The 19,173-nt window shown below is 41.5% G+C and overlaps 1 protein-coding gene across 1 annotated transcript in view; it reads left to right on the top strand.

Moving 5' to 3' along the window:
- DPYS (dihydropyrimidinase) overlaps nucleotides 1–16,461 on the top strand; it is a 97,855-nt gene extending 81,394 nt beyond the window's left edge. The window contains exons 8-9 of the mRNA XM_052651666.1: nucleotides 3,772–3,979; nucleotides 16,354–16,461. Of these exons, the coding sequence (XP_052507626.1) occupies nucleotides 3,772–3,979; nucleotides 16,354–16,461 (316 nt within the window). The remainder of the gene's footprint in view (nucleotides 1–3,771; nucleotides 3,980–16,353) is intronic.
- The last annotated feature ends 2,712 nt before the right edge of the window (nucleotides 16,462–19,173 follow it).

The following is a 19,173-nucleotide window of genomic DNA, read 5'->3' on the forward strand; positions in this document are numbered from 1 at the left end:
CACCCTGTCAGACGCCTTCCAACGTGAGAGTGGAAGCACATACTTTTTGCTGCTGGTGATGGTGCCAAGAATTTACATTTTGTGTTAATTTGACCTCATTTACATAATACCTTATTATAGCGAATCACTTAGGTGTTGCCTAATTGCCCGCTTTCTCTTGCTGACCCCAACACTGAGAAAGTCAAAAACATGACCTTTATTTTGTCTGAGGCAGAGAAATCTGGTTTGATATTTTGCTGCCACAGACCTTTTGCTTTCATATCTACTTGTTTTTTGCATATTTGTTTTTCCTAGGCCACACAAGCACTTTGCCTTGTGTATTTCCTTTGCATTTGTCCATATGCATATGTGTTCACCCATGCTTTCTGGGAAGTTAGGAAAACCCAACTTTTTTCCATTTAAATTATATAATTATCATTTTCTTCTCTTTCCCAGTGTATTCTTAATTCTAGTCTTTCACAGATATGCAATATTCCATTGAGTAATCATTGGAAAATTGTTATGCTTCAGTTTTTCAATAGTTTAGATATTATAATGACAATTTTTGTGTCTAGAACTTATTTCTTCTGTTAGATTATTTTCTTAACAGCATCTGTAACTCTTAACTTTCTGCTTAGAGAAATGAAGTTTTATAATTTAGAGTTTTCTCTTTCTTGCCTCCCAATCTTGTATGTAAATAACCATTTCAGGATGAATTACTGTGCATTTTATTTTGTCTATATAGCAGCCTTTCTAATGTATCAGTCTAGACATGCTTATGTAACATACTACAATATAAGCCCAAGAGCTTCTGCCATCAGTGTAACTGTGAAAAGCAGGAACGCAGTACCAGACTATGGAGCTATCACAGAGAGATTGTGATGGTCATAAAAAAAAAAGTCACTGTAGCCTGAAGGTCTAAATCTCCTTTATATTGTTTCCTAGATTTATTTTCTTTAAGTCTGTGTCTTTTATCACCAATTCATAACTTATTCATAACTCATTCTATACCTACTAACCCTTTAACTATTTTATTCATTTCCTCATGTTAATGACATCACTTGCTATTTGATAGGTACTCTTCCCGCCTCCGTAGTGTTTAAAATTATTGTTGCTGTATTTGTACCCACCTCCCAATCATTAGTGATCTTTTAATGTTTCTCTATATGAGTAAGTTGATTCCTAAGGATACTGAATGCCGTTTTTTGGCAGTATACACTGGCCATATGACCCAGCAATGCCACTCATGGGAATATATAGTAGAGAAGAGTTCACAACAAACATGTACATGAATCTCTAACGTCTGTATTCATAATCATCAAAAATTGGAAACAACCAAAATGACCTTCAGAAGGTGAATGGAAAAACACTCGGTAGTGCGTCTGTACAATGGAATGCATGCATGCATGTGTGCATGCTAAGTTGCTTCAGTCGTGTCTGACTCTGCTACCCTATGGACCATAGTCTGTCTGCCAGGCTCCTCTGTGCATGGGATTCTCCAGGCAAGACTACTGGAGTGGGTTGCCATGCCCTCTTCCAGGGGATCTTCCCGACCCAGGGATCAAACCCCCATTTCTTCAGTCTCCTGCACTGGGAGGGGTTTCTTTACCACTCGTGGCACCTGGGAAGCCCCTGCAAAGGAATACTGCATAGCAATTAAAACGAAACAAACTCCTGATACCTGCAACAACTTGGGTAAATCTCAAAATAGTTATGCCAAATGAAAGAAGTCAGATTCAAAAGGTTGCCTACTCAATGATCCATTTATATGACATTCTTGAAACGAGACAGCTACAGTAACAGAACAGATCAGGGTTTTCCAAGAGTTATGGGGGAGGAGAAGTTGTGACTAGACAGGGATGGTATGAGTTGTGGGAGGTGATGGGACTGTTTTGTGTCCAGAGTGTTGTGAGGGTAAGACTCCTATCCAGGTGTCAAAATTCACAGAACTATCACTAAAAAAGTAAATTTATTGTAGTTAATTTTAAAAACATAAAAAGGTTGCAGTTTCATCAAAGTAGTCGTAGGTCTTTTGACAAGTTATTTAATCTCTCTAAATCTCAGTTTATTTACTTGTCAAGTGTAGAAAATACTCTCTATCTTGAAGCGGTGCTATAAAGATGAAATAGGATGTCATAAAGTATCCACCCAGCATAAGGAAGCTCCTCTTTTTCTTTTCCATGCTGATATTTCTCATTGGGAGCAGGTTCTTTTTTGTGGTTATTATCATCTGGGCTTTTTAAACAGTTATTTGGCTTTTGGGGAAAAGACTGGAGCTAGTGAGGGTTTCAAGCAGAAATGTGACCTTATCTGATACTCATTTAAAAAAAAAAAAAAGAATCATTTGAGCAGCTTTGTGGGGAGTGGTGAGGAGTGCAGAGGGTAGGAGTGGAAACCTGGAGGGAGCTCCCTGGTTGCCTAGTGGTTAGGATTTGGTGGTTTCACTGCAGATGCCCTGGATTCCATCCCTGATCAGGGAACCATCCCACATGCAGCATAGTACAGACAAAATGCTAAAAAAAATAAAAACAAAACATAGAGTGGAAACATGAAGATGTATTGAGGTTGTCCAGATGAGAGATGGTCGTGGTGTCACCGAGATGACTCAGTGGGACAACAGAGTGGGAGAGAAGTGGGCAGGTTTGAGATTTTTTGGGGAAGACGTGGAATCAATAGGCTTGATGATGGTTAAGGATTGAGGAAACATGGTTGGAGGTAGCGTTTATTGAGATGAGAAACTCAAGAGAGGAGCAAGTTCAAGTGTGTGGACTGTAGTCATCATGGAAAACCAATAACTTGTTTAGACGTGTTGAGTGGAAACCCAACAGGTAGTTGGGTATGGCGTTCTGGAACCCAAGACCAGGCCAGTGTGATCCCATTCATTCCCACCGGAGGTGGCTCTGTGAAGTTTTCCCAGCTCTGACCCTCCAGATTAGGACTGCAGGGGAGCTGTTAGCTGCTATTCCTTCGACCTTACCTTGGGATTTTTTTAATGAATCACTTTTCTTTAATCCACCCCTGAGAGCAAGCACTTGTAAAAACTTCAGGTTATGCTTGTATGATCCACTGCTGACAGGTTTTCTTTTTTGTTTTCCATTTAATGTGATTTAGGGAAAGGAGCATTTCCAAATATCCAGCCTGGAAGTCATTAGTCATATTGTATATGATTGAGAAGTATTAATAAACTACTGAGACAGCTGATGAATATGCAAACACGTGACAAAATATGCTAAGGGATTATATGCTAACATTTTGTTATTTATATTATGCTCAAATTTCCAGTTTTGCCACAGACAAGGGAAAGAAATTCAAGATATGATTTTCCTTGAAAGTTACCATTAACTGTTGCCTCTGGGAATGGAATGGAATTTGGGGAGAGATATTGAGGAAGCCTCAACCGTGTCTCCAAAAAGTTAAAATCCTGTAGATTTGGGTATTTGGTCAGCATGTTCATCAGACTCATCTATTTGAAATATTTTATAATTAATATTTTGTTCTTTAAATATATACATAAAAATAACTTAAAATCATAAACATGAGAGACAATGCCCTTCTTCCACCCACTCCACCTCTTTAATCACCATAAAGAGTGATCTATTGGGTTTTTCTCAGAAAATGTAATTACTTTGTAATGAAATGTTAATGCTTTGTTCTATTCTTAAAGTCACTTGTTCTGGTAATAAAGCTATGGCTTAATAGAGTTGCTAAATTTTCTTCTAAGCCATTCTTTTAATATTTCATACTTGTCAAGTGAGCCAGGCTTGATCGGGATGATTTTTGTTTTTACATCAGGACCATTTCGGCAAAAACCCATCACCAGGCTGTCAACTTCAACATCTTCGAGGGCATGGTTTGCCATGGGGTGCCCCTGGTGACTATTTCAAGAGGCAAAGTGGTATACGAAGCTGGAGTTTTCAGTGTCTCAGCAGGAGACGGGAAGTTTATTCCTCGTAAACCGTTTGCTGAATATATTTACAAACGGATCAAGCAACGGGACCAGGTGAGTTTGGGGCTGCAGGGGCTGTTACCTCGGGCTGGACTGTCACGTGCTCCTGATGTTGGTGATTGCATTATCACATACAATGGGGTAACATATTCCTGGGATGTGAGAAAAGGTTACGGACATATAGAGCTTTCAAAGAAAAATTCATTACTGGATGGATGCATTTTCCTTTGCAGATTAGTGCCTATTCAGGGTTTCCTAATGGACCAAGTTGGGTTTTCCTAGGCAAGTTCAGGGCCCCTGTGGGCCTTTTGGCAATTGCTGTTAGTCAGGCTCGTCTCACAAGTAGCCATCCAGAAAGATAAAAGTGCCACCGTTTTACACCTGAGAGAAAAAATGGGAGGGAAAGTGGGAAAGACTGTGGAGAGCCATCAGACTGCAACTCAAGCCCAGCCCCAAGGAACGAGAGAGGGAGAAAAAATATAGCGTGAGGAGCTTCCTAGAATACCATCTCATTCAAACTAACAAAGGTTGAGCAACCTACAGACGGCCCTAGAGTCCGTTCCTGGGTCCAGCTACGTAGCATGCTGTCATTGGCTGGGAGCAACAGTGGGAGGCGTGGCCTCCCCTAAGAACGAAAACGTGACGTTCAAGCTCAACAACTGCCCCTTGAGAAGCTATGCTCCCTGAAGTTGAAGGTCTGCAAGGTGCATCCTGCCTTCCCCGATAGCTCAGTTGGTAAAGAATCAGGCTGCAATGCAGGAGACCCTGGTTCGATTTCTGGGTTAGGAGGATCTGCTGGAGAGGGGATAGGCTACCCACTCCAGTATTCCTGGGCTTCCCTTGTGGCTAAGCTGGTAAAGAATCGCCTGCAATGCGGGAGACCTGGGTTCGATCCCTGGGTTGGGAAGATGCCCTGGAGAAGGGAAAGGCTACCCAGCTCCGTATTCTGGCCTGGAGAATTCCATGCACTGTACAGTCCATGGGGTCACAAAGAGTCGTATACGACTGAGCGACTTTCACTTTCACATTCAAGGTGCATTCATGGCAGGGTTGGGATCAAGTAAATATGAATTCTACCGTGACTTCACATTTCCTCGCTGTGTGGCCAAGCTTCTCTCTCTTCCCTGGGCTGCTTCCTCATCTCGAAAACGAAGATATAATGTTTTCTCCCCAAGAGATTGTAAGAGTCAAGTGAGATTTTAAAACAAAAGGGACCAGTGGGAGGTCTATAAATATCAGTTCTGTCTCTTTGTTTTCCCCCTTTGATGACTGAATTTATAGTAAAGTCTTTGTAATAATCCTGTTGTTATAAGAGAGGTATTAAAAGGTATGTTCTTTTACTATGTCTTGTATTTTCACGTTTGTTTATTTAGTTCATGCAGTGTTTTCAACAATTTTAAAAATTCACTTCACTAAATACACTAACATATCAAAAATTTCAGATTAAAATCATCTAAACTGCTGATTTGGGAGTGATGGAAGGCAACCAGTGCCCTCAATCTCACATGGTAAGAATAGGCTAGAGCTGGGTGACGGAGCCCTGCAGAGGCAGCATTTATGACTTTCATCTGCAGGCTTCACCCATTAATGTTCCCAACCTGACCGCATAACCATTATAGTTTATAACCCTTGGATTAGTTCTAAGGCTTCCTTGTCTTTTTTCATCTTAAAATGTATTTCTCTTTTTCCAAAGTTCTCTAGCTGTTTTCTGATTCATTTCATTTGGATCTTGCAGTCTGTTTGATTTCTTCCCTAATGTCCTGTGAAAGTTTTTTGCTTGTGGATTCTCAGACTTTGTTATAAATAAGATTCATCCTTTCTTCTTCTTTTTTAAAAATCACTTCCTAAAGCTTTGATTTAGTAAACAAGTACTCTGGAATGCTGTAAATTCTCAGAATGTTACAATTCTTCATGTACTGTATTTCAGTCAACATATTTAAGGTTGCCATTTATTTTGCTGGGGTTAATTTGTAAATGTTGACACTGACAGGTGACAGGTAGGTAGAAACCATAAGATTTCCATGTATTTCTAAATATTATATGGTAAATTACAGCAATACTAACATTTACTGAGCTCTTACTGAGGAAAAGCACAGTGCTAGGGGATCTTGTCACTGTTAACAACCCTGTGAGTGAGGGAGTATTTATTATTTTCCCCACTTTAAATATTAGGAAACTGAAGCTTCAGGAAATAAAGTTCGTCATGTCATACAGGTCATATATGGCAGGACCAAAACATAAACTCTGGTTATCTGACTCCAAAAGCTATATGCTTAAGCAATAAACCACATACTATAAAACATAAGGGTTGACTTAAGTGAGTTAAGTAAGTAAGTGTTAGTCACTCAGTCATACCCTACTCTTTGCAACGCTATGGACTGTAGCCCATCAGGCTCCTCTGTCCCTGAGATTTTCCAGGCAAGGATACTGGAGTGGGTTGCCATTTCCTTCTCCAGGGAATCTTCCCAACCCAGGGACTGAACCCGGGTCTCCCGCACTGCAGGCAGATCCTTTACGTACTGAGCTACAAGGGAAGCCCTTTAAGTGAGTTCAGTTTAGTTCAGTTCAGTTCAGTCGCTCAGTTGTGTCCAACTCTTTGCAACCCCATGAATCACAGCAGGCCAGGCCTCCCTGTCCATCACCAACTCCCCGGAGTTCACTCAAACTCATGTCCATCAAGTCGGTGATGCCATCTAGCCATCTCATCCTCGGTCGTCCCCTTCTCCTCCTGCCCCCAATCCCTCCCAGCATCAGAGTCTTTTCCAATAGTCAACTCTTCACATGAGGTGGCCAAAGTTAATGGGAGGTAAATTATTCTGTACTAGGTTTGGGGAAAAATAATTAGAGACATCGATGGAAGCTAGTTCATTCATGACACTCGTAGTAGTGATACAAGGAATAAACAGAAAGGCGTAGACTCAGAAGTGGTAGATCCAACAGAAAAAGTTAAAGGGTTAGTCTCTCAGTCGTGTTGGACTCTTTGTGATCCATGGACTGTAGCCTGCCAGGCTCCTCTGTCCAGGGAATTTTCCAGGCAAGAATACTAGAGTGGGTAGCCATTCCCTTCTCCAGGGGATCTTCCCGACCCAGGGATTAAACCCAGGTCTCCTGTATTGCAGGCAGATTCTTTACCGTCTGAGCCACACTTGGTGGTAAGTTACCTGGTGGTAAGTCATGTGACAGGGGGAGGCAGCTCCTGGCTGTCAGTACCTGCTGCTCACCAGCCGGGATGCTAGACTAACTGAGAACAGCTCATATTAGTCTCTCTCAGTCGTGTCGGACTCTTTGCGACCCCACGGACTGTAGCTCACCAGGCTCCTCTGTCCGTGGAATGTTCCAGGCAAGAATACTGGAGTGGGTTGCCATTTCCTTCTCCAGGGAATCTTCCTGACCCAGTGATAGAACCCAGGTTTCTTGATAGACGGTATTTAAAAGACTGACTTTGCCTAAGTCTTCCTCCTGTTCGGAAAATGTTTGAGGCAGCCAAGATCACCACATGACTGGCTTCATCAGTTCTCTATTTAAAATTGTTGTTGGGTGTTTTGTTGGCAAAATTAATGCCAACGTCATTTTTTTCAGAGTTCATCATCAGTTTTGTGAGTTAGTTTCTTAATATTTTCTTCTGATCTCAACTTTGAAGGTATTTTAGTCACGCAATTGTCTTTAAAAAGACAATTGTTAATTGTCTTAATTATTACTTAATAATAAACTTAATTATTACTTAACAATAAGTAATAATCATACAACAATTGTATAATATGTTGTTCTGAGCACTTATGATCTGTCAGGCACTGTACTTGGTGTAATTAATAGTTTTTATTTTACTTAATCTGCACATCAAGCCATGTGAGAGATAGTATCATCCCTGTTTTTTACAGAATAGAAAACTGGCTCTCAGCAAAATTAGGTAAAATTTCCCTGGGCTAAGCAGTGAGAAATCATAAGAGCCAGGGATGGTGGTAATGCCTTCTGTATTCTCACTATACCATGGGATTTCAATAGAACAAGAAAAAAGGACATAATTGTGAAATTCAAATCATGGGGAATCCATTATTTTTAAGAGAGTTAATGTGGAAAAAGTATCAAATAAAGTGGATAAAATGAGGTTTGAGGATTCTGTGGAGATGTTTCCGATCTTTTTTAAAAATCTCCATTAGGCAAAGATAATTTTATAGAGGAAACATATCACACTGAAGTTAAGAAAAAGAGCTGTTAAGAATCCCAGATTTTATATTCACATGAGGTAATGAGAGCTCTTCCCTTGGTTTTCATTTAAAATATTCAGACTTCTTTGTGAGTGAGGATAAGAGTTTGAAGGCAAGCAGGAAGTGCACACACTGCCTCTCCTGCTCACCTGTTATCTTTCCCAAGACCATTAATCGCTTGCCACTCTGGACCCCAAAGCGCAGATTGTAGAGAAATGCCAGGGTTTCTCAGTCCCAGAACTCAGCTGGTCTCCTGGCTAGAATGTTAGTTCTTTGAAGAACTTACTTTGTTTATGCCCAAAACTTGCTATCTAGTAGGTGTTTGATAAATAGACAAATTGCAAATGGAAGGAACAAAGACTATAGTTTCAGAGGTCATGGACAGGAATTTGGATAAATTTGCACAGAAGATTGTCCCTTGCCTCGTCCCAGACAGTGGGGTTATTTGCAAACTTGATTCCTATCGATGATTTTATTACTTAATAAAACACTTAGTATCATGCTGTGCAGCTGTCACTGTTAACAGATATTATGAAGAAGTCCAAAGGAGAGAAATGACATTTTAATGTAGTTTGACAGCTTCAGGAAATTGTTACTTTGACATTAAACATCGGATCCTTAAGGGAAAAAATTTAGATCAGGAGATGAAACAAACTTTATTTGATAAACATAAAAATAAAATATATATTTCAATTCAATATAAAAAGTCACTTACAGAAGAGTACTGGGGGATTCAGGGAAACAAAATAAAAGAGGAAGAACAAAAGTACATTGTCCCCTGGTATCTGTAGGGGTTTTGTTCTCAATATCGGCAGATACCAAAATCCAGATTTTCTAGTCCCTTATACTGTTGTCCCCTTCTATCTGTGCATTCAACCAACAATGCATATGAAGGCCTCTGTAACAACAACTGAGATGTTCAAGGACATTTTGAAAAAACAAAATCAGTTTACATGTGATTCATTCTTCACCCCCCTCTAAAAGCTAGCTCTTTAAACTCAAATGGTTTATTATTTCTAGACTTTTTGTGTGTTTAGAGTGTTACATGTTTTTTTTAGCAAAACTTGGAAGTATAGACATTCTTTCTATCATCCTCTTTTCTCTTTTCTCAGTAGTAAGCAACCCAATCTCTTTTGTAAAATAAGGGTCATGTTGCATTTTCTGAAGAAGCAGGAATAGCTGCCTGGAGTCATGCATGGTTTCAGAATACTGCTGCCCAAGCTTTGAAACTGGCTGTACCTTTGCATCCATACACATAATTTGCCATTTAGATATGATAAAATTGAGTGAATGGCTGATCTAATCTTTGAAATGGGTGTCCTCCATTTCTTAAATAAGTTTTTCAATGTCTTTCTCAATGTGGTAGCTCAAGGAAAATATTAATAATTGAAGTCATCATCAACTGCCATATAATTCTAATTTTCCCAGATGGATGGCTAGTATTGAATAAAGTAAGTAGATCTCTTCTTACTTACACTTATAAAAGATGAACTGTATGTTGGAGCCACATGTATGTATCCCAGCCCAGCTCCTTATTCAGTGATGTCAATTTGGTAGCTTGAAATCAGCCATGGTGGGAGCATTTAAGAGACAGAAAGAGACACGTGCATTAAGTCAGGGCTTTAGGAGTGATGAGAGAAAGGGAAGGTGGGTTGTCAACATTTACCAGCACATCACTGTATACAGGGACTTTCTAAATGCTTTCTTTTCATATTTCATCTAACCATTCAACACTCAGTAAATATTTGCTAAAAACCAATTAGGTGTTCACATTGTTCTGGAGAAATAGCTCACAGAGTATTCTGAACATTAAATAGAAACATTTGGTGGATTATAAAACATTATCAAAATGTGAATTTTCTTTGTTATAGATCACCTTATTGAGTCTAGTGATTCACCATCCCTTGGCAAGCTCAGTTCCATAACGACCTCTGAGAACCTTGACGTTCACGAGGTACTGAGTACCTATCTAAATTCACCAGCTGGGTGTGGATTTTGTCTTCAGAGAGTCACTGTTCCAAAGGAACTGCTTGGTGTTAGGTCAGTGTCTGCTTTTGGTATTTGGAAGTTCTGTTGTCTTTATTACTATTTTAATATCTTAGCATGCATGGTCAGCATTGTATTAGGAACTCCATGGAATTCAAGATTCTTTTCTCCGATCTTGCTCGTCAGAAAATCTAGCATCTTAGCATTCTACTCTCTGCAGACAATACAGTTAAATTTTCTATCAACTCTAAGTTTCTTCTTTCCCCTGATCAGCTAACCAAAATGCAGTTATGCAGGTATAATGATTATAATTAATGTTTATTCTAGCACTGCATATTGTGATATAATCCTTTTTTGTCTTTCTATTAACTCATCATAGTAACAATCATCATTAAATACTGTGAATTCAAATTGAACTCTCATCTATGTGAGTAAACCACCAGCACCCTGCTGAGTGAGGTGCCATCTGTGTTTCCTATATTACTTAGGATAGCCTTTCCTACTGTTTTACTCTCAAGCCCTTCTATTTGGTTGCGAACACATCAAGACAGGAAGAACTGCGGGCCTGGGCTGATCATCCAATTTTAACCAGCCTGTACTAGGCGGGAAAGATGCCATCACCCAGGTCAGTCTCCCAAATGTGTACATTCAGAACCATAGTCTCTTGAGGTGCTCCTTGAGAAAGCTGTCAAATGATCGTAGATAATGCTACCCTCAGGTGATTCTATCGCCTGATATCATCTACAAAGTTCTAAAAAAAAAGTCCTTCTGTCAAGAAATCTTTCACTTAACAAATGTTTATTAAGCCCCAGGTGCTATTTCATCTTCCATCTATCCATCTTCCTGGGGATACAGGTACAACTAAGACAGCAGTTCCTGGGCTCAAAGAACTGTAATCCTACTTCAGTTTCAGCTATAGTTTGTTGCTGCTTAGGTTCTCGCTCTGTTTGAGATGCTAGTTATGCCTCCTTGTGAGGAGGTCATTAGCCACTTGGATAAAAGAGTCTGGGATTTGGGAGAGATTGGGGCTGGACATAAGATTTAGAAATCCTGGCATATATAAGATTTAAAACCACAAGTGTGAGGCCACCAGAGAAGAAAGCAAGCTTGAGAAAGAGCTCTGGGGCTGTCAGCCTTCAGAGGCTGAGGAGAGAAGGGTAAGAGCCAGCAAGGGAGCTGAAGAAAGCTGACGGGTGAGGCTGGAAGAAACCCAGGAGAACACAAGAAGAGAAGAGACCTACTTCCTTTATTCAACCCAGAACCCTCTGATGCTTCATCCTGGCCTTTCCATTAGCTTTATGCTGCATTAACATCCTCTAAGTAATAGGTAAAGTAATGCTCAAAATTCACCAAGCCAGGCTTCAGCAATATGTGAACTGTGAACTTCCTGATGTTCAAGCTGGTTTTAGAAAAGGCAGAGGAACCAGAGACCAAATTGCCAACATCCGCTGGATCATGGAAAAAGCAAGAGAGTTCCAGAAAAACATCTATTTCTGCTTTATTGACTATGCCAAAGCCTTTGACTGTGTGGATCACAATAAACTGTGGAAATTTCTGAAAGAGATGGGAATAACAGACCACCTGGCCTGCCTCTTGAGAAATCTGTATCAGGTCAGGAAGCAACAGTTAGAACTGGACATGGAACAACAGACTGGTTCCAAATAGGAAAAAGAGTCCATCAAGGCTGTATATTGTCACCCTGCTTATTTAACTTCTATGCAGAGTACATCATGAGAAACGCTGGACTGGAAGAAGCACAAGCTGGAATCAAGACTGCCGGGAGAAATATCAATAACCTCAGATATGCAGATAACACCACCCTTATGGCAGAAAGTGAAGAGGAACTAAAAAGCCTCTTGATGAAAGTGAAAGAGGAGAGTGAAAAAGTTGGCTTAAAGCTCAACATTCAGAAAATGAAGATCATGGCATCTGGTCCCATCACTTCATGGGAAATAGATGGGGAAACAGTGGAAACAGTGTCAGACTTAATTTTTTGGGGCTCCAAAATCACCGCAGATGGTGACTGTAGCCATGAAATTAAAAGACGCTTACTCCTCGGAAGAAAAGTTATGACCAACCTAGATAGCATATTCAAAAGCAGAGACATTGCTTTGCCAACAAATGTCCATCTAGTCAAGGCTATGGTATTTCCTGTGGTCATGTTTGGACATGAGAGTTGGACTGTGAAGAAAGCTGAACGCGGAAGAATTGATGCTTTTGAACTGTGGTGTTGGAGAAGACTCTTGAGAGTCCCTCGGACTGCAAGGAGATCCAGCCAGTCCATTCTGAAGGAGATCAGCCCTGGGATTTTTTTGGAAGGAATGATGCTAAAGCCGAAACTCCAGTACTTTGGCCACCTCATGCGAAGAGTTGACTCATTGGAAAAGTCTCTGATGCTGGGAGGGATTGGGGGCAGGAGGAGAAGGGGACAACAGAAGATGAGATGACTGGATGGCATCACTGACTCAATGGACGTGAGTCTGAGTGAACTCCGGGAGTTGATGATGAACAGGGAGGCCTGGCGTGCTGTGATTCATGGGGTCGCAAAGAGTCAGACACGACTGAGTGACTGAACTGAACTGAACTGAAGTAATAGGTGTGCCCTTAGTTGGGAGACTTGGGATAGAGTCCCTGTCATTACTGTACTCATCCTGGATACCTGGGAAAGAAACCCACTTGATTTTGATGCCCGCTCCTAGGACAGCCTCTGAAATTATGCCAGATGCTGGTGCCCCTAGGACAGTCTCTAGGACACCCCTAGGACAGCCTCTGAGGGCATGCCAGATGCCGGTGCCCATGTCCGGGCTGAGATGGAAATTTGCTATTTGTCACCAGAGAGAAGCCACATGACTGCTTTTCCTGAGAGCTGCAGTGTCAGTCTACTTAGAAAACAAATGGGCAACTGAACTGTGGAATAACACAGGGACAGCTTCACATTCTGCAGCACCAGCATCGTCACCTTTCCATTTCATCACAGTGAACATCACTGAGGTTCTAAAATGCACACAGAGTACAGTGCCCTGGGAAATAAACAGTACAAAGATGAACAAGACCTGGGTCTAGCATTAAAAGACATTATGTAACCGTATCCGAGGATAAGAAAAGATGAAAAGGTTGAAAGGACTGCAAGGCTTGAGACCAGAACTTGTATTGTCTTTGATTCCTGTCTGCTTGTCTATAAAGGGGAAGGCTGTGAAGTGTGGGGTGGCAGAAAACTCCCCAAAGAGGGTCAGTCTGTGCTTGAGGTGGCCGTTGGCTATGGCTATTCTGGTGGGAAACTGGTCCCTGCCCATCCCAAGCCTCACCGGCAGATGCAGAGGGAAACTATGTGCAAGTGACACCTGGCCAGTCGGGGCAGAGCTGTTGGATGGTCAGCATGACCAGAGAGACCAGCCAGGCTGAGAGGGGCCTCGTGGCATTGCTAGTACAGTGACTGAGCAGCTGGAACGCGGTCTTAAGACAAGTGCAAAGGGCAAGTGCAACTTGGGGAGTAGCTCAATGGTGAAGCAAAACAAGAAGATGAGGGAAACTGAGTCAGCTCTGGCCAGGACAACAGATGCAAAGAAGAAAGAAGCTCAGGTGGGGGATCTCTTCCCCACCAATACCCTCCACCCTCGGTAGGGACTTGTCAACTATTTCCTGAGTACTCGTTATGGAGAAACAGACCAATACACTGTCCCCGAGTCTGCCGGAGGAGGCAGACTATTACACAAAAACAGAAAGTGGTAAGCAAGATACTCTGATGTGGCAGGGAGAGTTAAAGCTTCCTGGGCTGACGGTTGCCTGGGCTGAGTTACTGAAGATCCATTGCAGATATTTAGGTAAAAAAGAGGGTGGGCATGCCACAGTGGGAGAAGACATGTTCCTGGCAGAAAGATGTTAGGAAGGATGCTGATTCACCTGGTTTGAGTCATCCCTGAGCCTGCAGTTAGGTCCAGGGAAAAGATCCTTCAAGGGACCAGCCAGCTTGTGGAACAAGCCCGCTCCTGAATATGGATGATAGGGCCCAGGCTTGACAGCCCGTTTAAATCACCAGCGTTGTCCCTAAGGAGTCCAGGAGAGACCAAAAAGTACAGATGAAAACCACAGACAGAAAGCTTTCAAAGGAACTGTTGTGGAAACAGGGAGGTGGGAGGGGAAGCTGATGAGGAATACACGGCACAAAGGCAGGTGATACAGATTATCTGCACACTGATGTCATTTTCTCCAAGGGCTGTGAGAAAGCCAATGATTGAACTGAAATATGCCTCGGGTTTTGCCAAGTGCAAATAACGACTGGAAAGGAGAAAGGCGCAAGACTTTAGGTTGTCGGTAAGAGAAACGTTTGAAGGAAGGTGGAAGCAAATCCTGGTTTGCTTGGACGGTCGTGGATTGAGCCTGTTCATTATGTTGAATGCCCTTTACGCTCTCAGAAGTGTCATAGTTTAGACGGTAAATTTATGGTCACTTTAGTTTCAAGTACGCTTCCCCAGTGACTCAGGGGTAAAGAACCTGCCTGCAATGCAGGAGACACAGGACACTCAAGTTCAATCCCTGGGTCGGGAAGATCCCCTGGAGAAGGAAATGGCGACCCACTCCAGTATTCTTGCCTGGAAAATACCATGGAGAGAGGAGCCAAGAGTTGGACAGGACTGAGTGTAAGCATGTTGCAGGTTGCATTACATGGCTTAGGTTTAAGTATATACATACCGCTGGGCTTGGAAAGTCAACCAGGAGAAAACCTGGTTACTTAAGTCTCCAGGAAAAACCTGGAGACTGAAGACCTGAAAGGGAGATTGTGATCAGAGAGTGAGGAATTACATAAGTTTAAAGTTTCAGGTATTGATGGGCTCCAAGTAACCACGATGTCCAGGGGCTGGGTGGCAGCCATGAGAGGTTGGTGTTTCATTTCTCCATGTCGATGTTCAAGGTGATGACAGGGCCCAGGGTGAAGGGAGGGACTTAGCTGACAGTGAGCTGAAATGGAGGTTCCGCAAAGCATCCCATCGGACACAGGAAATGGACAGAGGCATGGACTTGTGAGCAGAGGGCAGGGGTCTTCCTATTCACTGAGTGATCAGCTTGTTTCAAATTCTGCAGCTGTAGGAATGGTCTCCATCTTGTTCTCTGCTTTATCCTCTGCTCCTGGGGCTGATGTGTGCTCAATAAATATCTATTGAATGAATGAAGAAAATGCTTTGTATCTGGGAAATCTCATGTGCCTGGGATGTGGGTTTTATTCCCTCCATTTTGTAGGTGAGTAAGTAGGCTCAGAGGGGCTTATTAACTTGCTAGTTTCCTCTAGCCAGTAAATGGCAAAGCTATTATTCAGACTCAGACCTGCCTTTCTCTAAAGCCCACACTGTTGATGACTATATCAGTTTTGATGGTAAAAATAAGACAAACGTACACACATACATGTATTTATTTGTTAAGAGCTTATTATACACTTGGCATTATTCTAAATGCTTTACATATATTTAATCCTCCCAACATGTAATTCTCATAACCAACTTATAAATTAAGTGTTGTTACCATCCTCAGTTTACAGCTGAAGCACAGTGTTAAGTAATGTGCCCAGGCAAGCTGGCTCCAGAGCCCATGCCCTTAATGATTGTGGTTTACAATTCACCCAACCTGTCAGGGAATTTGTTTCCACACTGATGAAGAATATAATTTACTTCTTATGAATCCCTTTGTTTAGATAGTCCTGATTTCAAAACACTGGTCAAACACTGAATTAACTCTGGCTGAATCCAGGGTCCCACTACCCAGCTGGCCAGCAGAGAGGTGTAGATCCAGATGGGAAATTCTGTGGAAGGCCCGTTACAAGCAGAGACGATCAGGAAAATGAGGAAACGTACACACAGATTGCTAGAATCCGCAGCAAAATGCTGCAAGTCTGAAGACATGTACAACAAAGAACTCTGGGAACGCAGACACCTAGGACTGAAGCCACGGGAAAAGACAGAATGTTTGATAAGCCTGTACGGTGGTTACAGAACCCAGTGTGTGAGGATATCGTAGAGATCCCAGAGAAAGTTGCGGTGGAAAGAATGGTGTTAGGAAGTGTTCCCCAGGCCTTTGTCTGAGCCACCTGAGGTTGCTGGGAATTTCTGTGAAAGGGTAAAGAGTACGAGGAACATGATAAATTCACCGCCTCATTTTTGATCTCACAATTCATTTATATAGCAGAATTTAGCCTTGAATTCAACAAGTCAATAAACCACAAGAGAAAAATGAAATGCTCTCTTTCAGACTTGCACACCTACCCCCGTGAAGCGTGAACCCTATAAAGGAGAAGTCGTCACACTGAAATCCAGAGAAGACTCCACACACGGGACCAGGAAACAGGCCCAGCCCTGAGCCACCTGCTGTGGGTAAGGGACGGTGGGCGCAGCAAGGTTTCCTGCAGCACAACATATGACCTTAGCCTATCTCTTTGTTCCTGAACGGTTGAAGAGTCCAAGATCAATGTCAAAGACTTCCAAGTGACTTAAGACTCAAGGATAGTTTGGCCAAAGGGCAGGCTGATAAAAGACCTCTGGACACAGAACACCTGGGTGAGCCTCCCAAGTTGAAGAAGGCCTTGAGCTAGCTGGAGATTTATTCTCTGAGATGTTAGGAAACATGGCGCAGAGGCTTGGAAAACCAGATATAAGCAAGAGGCTGGTAACACAGAGGGACCTGCTGTTGAGGAAGGTTGCTACTACTTAATACCAAGAGTGCAAGTTTATAGTCAAAATGTATAAGCTTATTAGGACTTTATCTGGAAGTAATGAATCTTCGTATTACAAAGGCAACCATGTTCTGGAATAAGTGAAAAATGAATCGAATGTTGCTTTAGGTGTAATTTTTCAGGAAAATTATTTGATAGTATATGATAAGCTTTATTTCACACTTAGTTTTAGAATAATATTACAGATATGGTCATTAAAAAAATTTTTCAGTGCTTCATCAGTTTTCTCTTTTCACATTCAAATCTGTCTTCTTCAAGTACCTATGATCATCTTTGTCAATTTTCTTTTTCCTGTTTTTTTTTTTTTTAATTATTATTATTTTTTCAGTTGTTTTCTGGCCCCACTCTGCCAGGTGCCTATTTGGTTGGGCTTTGCTGTGATTTAAACATTTCTCTAATATTTCTATTGACTGCATGAAATCTACATGTTTTGTTTTGCAGCTTCACTAGCCTCCATGTTTTTTTTTCCTTTTTATTGTGTGATATATTTTCAGATTTGCAACATGTCACATCAGCAAAAGATTACAGAAGAGGTTGACGTGATGGACAGGAAGAGATGTTTGTGTTAATTAGGGACACTGTCTGTCAAAGGATTCATTTTACATACAAATCCAGTTAGGCGTTGCTGGTTTGCACATTATGCTAACCTATGCTTCTTGATATAAACCCTGAGACTGTGATGGGGTGCTGTGTACTCCCAGCCGTGTTCTCTTTCATTTGAATGTTGTTAAGTCTTTAATAATGCTGTGCAGCCAACAGTTCCAGCTTTGTTGTCATTTCCTGACGATTGGAATTATTCTTCCAATCCAGGAAAATTGTGTGAAAAGTTCAGAGGAAGATTAGCAAGAGGAAGACATTCTGTTGAATGGCGTAACATGCTATTACCAGCATTTGTAGGAGCGAGATTGGTGTTTACTTTCATTATAACATTTCTTGGGGGTTAGGCTTCGGTTCTGCATCTCTTTGTCGGGGAGAATGTTACACTCATTTCCTTTTATTCTGTTCAAAGGTAAAATCAGAGAAAAGGATGCTGCTGTTCCCGTCCCAGTTAAATGCTGTCAGCCCGTGGAGAAGCAAGCCTTATTTCAACTCCCTAAGATCCTTTTGAAAAAATAATCTTTCTAGGCTTCTTTGATTTCCTTTCAGAAGCAATTGCTGTCTTTCTTACTGTGACTTTGTTGCTGTGTAAGATTGAAGATATAAATGAATATTATTGTGAGAGAAAAAGTCTGTGTGAAAATTCATTGACAATACTTTAAAATGTCATCTTCGCTTGTACCAGATTTCTTACTTTGAATTTTTAAAAATCACTTTCCTGTTTAAAGTTTTATAATGACTACATTTATTTTAAAATAGCTAACTCTGTGATTTTACATTCTATTGTAATTCATAAGCATTTAGATCTTTATTATAATTAAAAACATTTAGATCTTCATTTTATATCCTGTTATCCAGTTATGTATGTCTTCTCCTAACTAATGGGATTGGGAGTCTGGGAGGTTGGTTTTTTGATTCGAAAGCATAATTTCCTGAGAGACATCTGCTTCCAAACTCTTGGAAATCAGATTTCTCAGCAAACCCCATGTAATCAAATAGAATACTCAACCTTAGAATACCTCCAAGGCAAATTATCCAATCACACCAATGAACACAGGATTTGAGGGCATTAAATGGAATCAGGTATGGCTGAAAGATGCTACAATGAAACCTTCCCTCCCCATGCTTCCTTTTCTATGCTGTGATCCTTCATGTATGCAGAGAGGCTGAGCTTCTATTTCTTCTCCTGGGTAACTAGGCCAAGAGGGATTTTTAAAACATGTGGTAAAATCCAGGCACTTATGTTCTCATGGCAGGCAAATCTGCCCCAACTTACTCACGCAGATGTGGGATGTATTCCCACTTTTGATAAAGGGTGGTAGAAATCCAGTTTTGTGCTGTTGTTCAGTTGCTAAGTCATGTGCAGTTCTTTGCAACCCCATGGACTGCAGCACACCAGGCCTCCCTGTCCTTCATTATCTCCCAGAGTTTGCTCAAATTTGTGTCCATTGAGTCGGTGATGCTATCTAACCCAGAGAATCATCTCATCCTCTGCTGCCCCTTGTCCTTTTGCCTTCAATCTTCCCCAGCATCACTCTTTTCAAATGAGTCAGCTCTTTGCATCAGGTGGCCAAAGTACTGGAGCTTCAGCTTCAGCATCAGTCCTTCCAATGAATATTCAGGATTGATTTCCTTTAGGATTGACTGGTTTGATCATGCAGTCCAAGAGACTCTCAAGAGTCTTCTCCAGCACCACAATCCGAAAGCATCAATTCTTCAGCGCTCAGCCTTCTTTATGGTCC

The sequence above is a fragment of the Budorcas taxicolor genome, chromosome 14 (genome assembly GCF_023091745.1).
Source record: "Budorcas taxicolor isolate Tak-1 chromosome 14, Takin1.1, whole genome shotgun sequence".
In the NCBI taxonomy this organism is placed as follows: Eukaryota; Metazoa; Chordata; class Mammalia; order Artiodactyla; family Bovidae; genus Budorcas; species Budorcas taxicolor.